Consider the following 7,500-nt stretch of genomic DNA (forward strand, 5'->3'; position numbering starts at 1 on the left):
ACATGTCTACTGTCGTCTCTAATGACGTGTCTACTGTCGTCTCTAATAACGTGTCTACTGTCGTCTCTAATGACGTGTCTACTATCGTCTCTAATGACGTGTCTACTGGACATGTCTACTGTCGTCTCTAATGACGTGTCTACTGTCGTCTCTAATGACGTGTCTACTGGACATGTCTACTGTCGTCTCTAATGACGTGTCTACTGTCGTCTCTAATAACGTGTCTACTGTCGTCTCTAATGACGTGTCTACTGTCGTCTCTAATGACGTGTCTACTGGACGTGTCTACTGTCGTCTCTAATGACGTGTCTACCGTCGTCTCTAATGATGTGTCTACTGTCATTTCTAATGACGTGTCTACTGTCATCTCCAATGACGTGTCTACCGTCGTCTCTAATGACGTGTCTACTGTCGTCTCTAATGACGTGTCTACTGTCATCTCTAATGACGTGTCTACTGGACGTGTCTACTGTCGTCTCTAATGACGTGTCTACTGTCATCTCTAATGACGTGTCTACTGGACGTGTCTACTGTCGTCTCTAATGACGTGTCTACCGTCGTCTCTAATGACGTGTCGACCGTCGTCTCTAATGACGTGTCTACCGTCGTCTCTAATGACGTGTCTACTGGACGTGTCTACTGTCGTCTCTAATGACGTGTCTACTGGACATGTCTACTGTCGTCTCTAATGACGTGTCTACTGTCGTCTCTAATGACGTGTCTACTGGACATGTCTACTGTCGTCTCTAATGACGTGTCTACTGGACGCGTCTACTGTCGTCTCTAATGACGTGTCTACCGTCGTCTCTAATGACGTGTCTACCGTCGTCTCTAATGACGTATCTACCGTCGTCTCTAATGACGTGTCTACTGAACGTGTCTACTGTCGTCTCTAATGACGTGTCTACTGGACATGTCTACTGTCGTCTCTAATGACGTGTCTACTGTCGTCTCTAATGACGTGTCTACTGGACGTGTCTACTGTCATCTCTAATGACGTGTCTACTGTCATCTCTAATGATGTGTCTACTGGACGTGTCTACTGTCGTCTCTAATGACGTGTCTACTGTCGTCTCTAATGATGTGTCTACTGTCGTCTCTAATGACGTGTCTACTGTCGTCTCTAATGATGTGTCTACTGGACGTGTCTACTGTCATCTCTAATGACGTGTCTACTGTCATCTCTAATGACGTGTCTACTGGACGTGTCTACTGTCATCTCTAATGACGTGTCTACTGGACGTGTCTACTGTCGTCTCTAATGATGTGTCTACTGTCGTCTCTAATGACGTGTCTACTGTCGTCTCTAATGATGTGTCTACTGGACGTGTCTACTGTCATCTCTAATGACGTGTCTACTGTCATCTCTAATGACGTGTCTACTGTCGTCTCTAATGATGTGTCTACTGGACATGTCTACTGTCATCTCTAATGACGTGTCTACTGGACGTGTCTACTGTCGTCTCTAATGACGTGTCTACTGGACGTGTCTACTGTCATCTCTAATGACGTGTCTACTGGACGTGTCTACTGTCGTCTCTAATGACGTGTCTACTGGACGTGTCTACTGTCGTCTCTAATGACGTGTCTACTGGACGTGTCTACTGTCGTCTCTAATGACGTGTCTACTGTCGTCTCTAATGACGTGTCTACTGGACGTGTCTACTGTCGTCTCTAATGACGTGTCTACTGTCGTCTCTAATGACGTGTCTACTGGACGTGTCTACTGTCGTCTCTAATGACGTGTCTACCGTCGTCTCTAATGACGTGTCTACTGTCGTCTCTAATGACGTGTCTACTGGACGTGTCTACTGTCGTCTCTAATGACGTGTCTACTGTCGTCTCTAATGACGTGTCTACTGTCGTCTCTAATGACGTGTCTACTGTCGTCTCTAATGACGTGTCTACTGTCGTCTCTAATGACGTGTCTACTGTCGTCTCTAATGACGTGTCTACTGGACGTGTCCGTGTGTCGCTGCAGGTGGAGACGTCAGAGCAGGTGGATGTTGAAAAAGTTTAATGACATCAAACCAGAGCAATGCCAGCTATCTGCATCAATATTATCTGTTTTAAAACATCTATTTAAAAAATGTTTGGCAGAAAAAAGACACCTATCTACAGTACAGTAAAAAATTCAAAGTATAAAAATATATTACAAATCTCCAGTATTTACAAAGACTGCTTCTCTCTACTGTTACAGCTGTCAGTTAGTTTTCAGTCTAGTTGTGTCACTAAAACGAGCAACATGTCCTCTAAACATCCTCAGAAAACTCAGCACCAAATGAAGAGAAGACAAACAAGTCACTAAACTCCCAGCATCCTTTGAGAGGAGGGAGGAAGAGGAATGCAGAGAGGGACAGGAAGTGAGGAGGAGGTGGTCTCCTCCACGCCGTTTAACAGGAAGACAGCGGAGATCTCCAGGAGGTCAGAAGAACATCCTGCAGGCCAGAAAACAACCACATTTGATTTGTTTTTTGAGGACATCCAAAAACTTTTCATGAACTCTCTCTCTCCCTCTCTCACCTGTAGATGTTGGGGTCCAGCAGGACGGCTGTGTCTGTGGGCAGCTTGGACAGATGAACCACTTTGGTTTTCTGCTGCGGTCGGTCGCTCTCGTTCACCCAAACATCTGGAAGTCTGAAACATGAAACACAGAACAAGTTTACAGATCGCATCTTCACAGTAGAACAGTCCCCTGCTGACTTCCAGGTGTCATTCCAGATGTCGTTCCCGTGTTCCTGGTGTTGTTCCAGGTGTTGTTCCCGTGTTCCAGGTGTTGTTCCAGGTGTTGTTCCCGTGTTCCAGGTGTTGTTCCCGTGTTCCAGGTGTCGTTCCCGTGTTCCAGGTGTCGTTCCCGTGTTCCAGGTGTCGTTCCCATGTTCCTGGTGTTGTTCCAGGTGTTCCAGGTGTTGTTCCCGTGTTCCAGGTGTCGTTCCAGTTGTCGTTCCCGTGTTCCTGGTGTTGTTCCAGGTGTTGTTCCCGTGTTCCTGGTGTTGTTCCAGGTGTTGTTCCCGTGTTCCAGGTGTTGTTCCAGGTGTCGTTCCCGTGTTCCAGGTGTTGTTCCAGTTGTCGTTCCCGTGTTCCTGGTGTTGTTCCCGTGTTCCAGGTGTTGTTCCAGGTGTCGTTCCCGTGTTCCAGGTGTTGTTCCAGGTGTTGTTCCCGTGTTCCAGGTGTTGTTCCAGGTGTCGTTCCCGTGTTCCAGGTGTTGTTCCAGTTGTCGTTCCCGTGTTCCTGGTGTTGTTCCAGGTGTTGTTCCCGTGTTCCAGGTGTTGTTCCAGGTGTTGTTCCCGTGTTCCAGGTGTTGTTCCCGTGTTCCAGGTGTTGTTCCCGTGTTCCAGGTGTCGTTCCCGTGTTCCAGGTGTCGTTCCCGTGTTCCTGGTGTTGTTCCAGGTGTTCCAGGTGTTGTTCCCGTGTTCCTGGTGTCGTTCCAGTTGTCGTTCCCGTGTTCCTGGTGTTGTTCCAGGTGTTGTTCCCGTGTTCCTGGTGTTGTTCCAGGTGTTGTTCCCGTGTTCCTGGTGTTGTTCCAGGTGTTGTTCCCGTGTTCCAGGTGTTGTTCCAGGTGTCGTTCCCGTGTTCCAGGTGTTGTTCCAGTTGTCGTTCCCGTGTTCCAGGTGTTGTTCCAGTTGTCGTTCCCGTGTTCCTGGTGTTGTTCCAGGTGTCGTTCCAGTGTTCCAGGTGTTGTTCCAGGTGTCGTTCCCGTGTTCCAGGTGTTGTTCCAGATGTCGTTCCCGTGTTCCAGGTGTTGTTCCAGGTGTCGTTCCCGTGTTCCAGGTTTTGTTCCAGATGTCGTTCCCGTGTTCCAGATGTTTTTCCAGTTGTCGTTCCCGTGTTCCAGGTGTTGTTCCAGTGTTCCAGGTGTTGTTCCTGGTGTTGTTCCAGGTGTTGTTCCCTTGTTCCAGGTTTTGTTCCAGATGTCGTTCCCGTGTTCCAGATGTTTTTCCAGTTGTCGTTCCCGTGTTCCAGATGTTTTTCCAGTTGTCGTTCCCGTGTTCCTGGTGTTGTTCCAGGTGTCGTTCCAGTGTTCCAGGTGTTGTTCCAGGTGTCGTTCCCGTGTTCCAGGTGTTGTTCCAGATGTCGTTCCCGTGTTCCAGGTGTTGTTCTAGGTGTCGTTCCCGTGTTCCAGGTTTTGTTCCAGATGTCGTTCCCGTGTTCCAGGTGTTGTTCCAGGTGTCGTTCCCGTGTTCCAGGTTTTGTTCCAGATGTCGTTCCCGTGTTCCAGATGTTTTTCCAGTTGTCGTTCCCATGTTCCAGATGTTGTACTTGTGTTCCGGACGTTGTACTTGTGTTCCCGATGTTGTACTTGTGTACTAACACTAACATCAGAACACTACCAGTTCCAGGATGAAGTACTCAGAAAGCTCCAAAAAAGAAGAAGTGTGGAACTCTGGACACTTTCCACCCTAAAGGGTCGCCATCTTGGCTACATAGAGGAAGGGGGCGGGGCTACCGGCGTAAAGGATTTTCACAATAAAGTGTTCCTGAACACAAAGTGTTTGTTCTCCACTGCTGCTGCTGGACAGAAGAATCAGTGTGTTTATTGAGTGTTAAACAGAGGACACAAAAACACACTGAATTCTGGGTAAAATAATTAAAGCTGCAGATATTTTGGAGGGTGATGTGGTCACATGATGAGGTCATTTCCTGTCAGTCCAGAACAGCAGTGATCTGAAACAACACGACTGTCATGGAAGAGATCTTTTAGTGAGTGTACTGAGGGAAGGATGTCTTCTGGAACACAACATCTGTGTTGTCTCAGATCGAACTGGAAGTGACGACTAACATTTGAACTCATCACCTGTTTCCAGACTCGTCAGTGTGAACGTACGCAGGCACTCAAAATAACACGTGGGAGTACACAAGTGCACACTGAGGCAGTGGTGGTCCACACAGGGAGCCAATCACAGCAGCCTCTTTACCAACTTGTTTTCATTTTGTGACGATGAGGAAGAGGATGAGTCATGATGAAGAGGAGAACAGGACTTACATGTCTTCGGGTGTCCAGTGCAACAAGACCTTCACCTTCCCAGAGTCCTCTTTCCTCCTGGCTATTACCTGAACACACACACACACACACACACACACACACACACACACGGGAATGAACATGAGATCACAGGGAGAGTGTGTGTGTGTGTGTGTGTGTGTGTGTGTGTGTGTGTGTGTGTGCCCACCGTGCTGTGGAACACCACACTGTGTCCGTTGCCCAGGCTCTCGATGTGTGTTGCCAGGTTGAGGCAGATGGCTCGGTGGCGGATGGCGTCCATCGTCTGGGCGTCGAAGAAGTCATGAGGTCGTGCTGGAAACAGAAAACTCATTTTATTAATATTTTTCAGGATTTCACAAAGCTTGGTGATTGTTGTGATCAAAAATTTCAAATTTTGCGGTGGATTTTTCTCAAAAATGTCGATGTAATTTTTGGAGTTTTAAGTGAATTTTTTTGGTGTAAAATTGCAGGAAGTAGAAAGAAAACATTTTTTTAAGCACTACCTGATAGAATAATAAATGTGTAATCACTTCCTGTGATAATAATCCTGCTGCACATCACAGAAATATTTTAGTTGTAATGTTTTCAATGTATTTATTGAACTTGGAGAACCGTGGAGATAAAAGCTCCTAAAAGCTCCTAAAAGGTCCTAAAAGGTCCTAAAAGCTGCGCATGTTTCCAGAACAGAGCGTCTGTGACTGGAATATAGAAACAAGGACTACATCAGCTGTCAAAATAAGAGCTTTAGATGCTGTTTAATTCATGTTCATTCAACACATAGACCTGCTGGATGAAACAAACAAAGAGACGTCTCTGACAACTGGACGTGTGGAGAAAACTCATTTAACATCCAGTAATATGGAATCACTTCCTTTGATCACAAACATTTAATCATCATTTTAATGTGAAGAACACGTTTCACTTCCTGTTTCTCTTATTCTGGTTTCATTTGGAGATGAGAAAACAGGAGCAGAGATATTTTTGGAGTTATTTTTGTTAATAAAGTCAGTTTTATTAATATTACATTTTATGTCGTTAATACTTTCAGTACAGATTCTGCTGACATTTTTTGCAGAAAAATAATGGGAACTTTTAAAAATTTGTGTTGATTATCAGTGTGTGTGGAGCAGTGACACAACCATGTGTGTGTGTGTGTGTGTGTGTGTGTGTGTGTGTTACATACGCAGTGATCGCCGGTGTTTGTTCTTGAGTTTCCTCCTCTTGTTGAGGCCGGCCTTGGACGGAGACTCCTCCTTCAGTTTGCCCTGACTGGACAGTTTGGATGAACTCTGGGAGCTGAAGTGAGTCGGGACATGGCGCGCCAGCCCCCCCTGTGAGGCGAACGTGGCGTTGCAGCCCCCCACCACACACTGCAGGAGCACAGAGGAGAGAGTGTGTGAGGCGAGCTGATTGACAGGAGTGAGTGTGTGATGTGAGATGTGAGCTCTCACCTTGAAGGGTTTGTCCCCGCTGTGGGTCAACATGTGTCTCTGCAGCCAGCTCTGACTGGTGGACGGAGTGTTGTACACCTTGCAGCCCTTCCACAGACACACAAACACCTGGGGGCGCACACACAGACACACACAGACTGTGGTGGTTAACAGTGAAGCAGATGCTGACAGCAGGAACTTAACAACAGCTAACATTACGTTTCATTTAGCTGACGCTTTTATCCAAAGCGACTCACAACACACTGATGGTTCACCATCGGGAGCAATTTAGGGTTCAGTGTCTTGCTCAAGGACACTGAGGCATGTGGACAGGAGGAGCTGGAGATTGAACCACCAACCTTCTGATTAATGTGCAACCCACTCTACCATCTGAGCCACAGCCTCCCATTAAACAGTTTGTTCTGTTTCTGCTGCTGTGAACTCACTTCAGGGATAAAACAGTAACATGTGTGTGGAACATTATTTTACATCAGTGGGACTCGATCTGAACCCATATTCACTAAAACTTCCTCCTAGTGGCAAAATTCTAAGAAAATAGAGTCGTGACGTTTTCTAAGAATTTCTCCGGAAAGTTGAGAATAGACTGTGATAAAGTGGGAGGACCAGGGAGGACCAGGGAGGAGGATCAGGGAGGATCAGGGAGGACCACGGAGGACCAAGGAGAATCAGGGAGGACCAGGGAGGATCAGGGAGGACCAAGGAGGACCAGGGAGGACCAGGGAGGACCAGGGAGGAGGATCAGGGAGGACCAGGGAGGATCAGGGAGGACAAGGGAGGACCAGGGAGGACCAAGGAGGACCAGGGAGGACCAAGGAGAATCAGGGAGGACCAGGGAGGATCAGGGAGGACCAAGGAGGACCAGGGAGAATCAGGGAGGACCAGGGAGGACCAGGGAGGACCAAGGAGAATCAGGGAGGAGGATCAGGGAGGACCAGGGAGGAGGATCAGGGAGGACCAGGGAGGATCAGGGAGGACCAGGGAGGAGGATCAGGGAGGACCAGGGAGGAGGATCAGGGAGGACCAGAGAGGAGGATCAGGGAGGACCAGGGAGGAGGATCAGGGAGG

General features: G+C 47.7%; 1 protein-coding gene across 1 annotated transcript in view; it reads right to left on the minus strand.

Moving 5' to 3' along the window:
- Nucleotides 1-2,519: 2,519 nt before the first annotated feature.
- The window catches only part of LOC138202409 (zinc finger protein aebp2-like), a 12,870-nt gene continuing 7,889 nt past the window's right edge, over nt 2,520-7,500 (minus strand). Inside the window, 5 exon segments of the mRNA XM_069156356.1 lie at nt 2,520-2,637; nt 4,985-5,052; nt 5,172-5,296; nt 6,168-6,354; nt 6,436-6,543. Of these exon segments, the coding sequence (XP_069012457.1) occupies nt 2,520-2,637; nt 4,985-5,052; nt 5,172-5,296; nt 6,168-6,354; nt 6,436-6,543 (606 nt within the window).

The sequence above is a fragment of the Embiotoca jacksoni genome, unplaced genomic scaffold, assembly GCF_022577435.1.
Source record: "Embiotoca jacksoni isolate LCO1_2020_lvr unplaced genomic scaffold, fEmbJac1.0.p SCAF_21, whole genome shotgun sequence".
Lineage (NCBI taxonomy): Eukaryota > Metazoa > Chordata > Actinopteri > Embiotocidae > Embiotoca > Embiotoca jacksoni.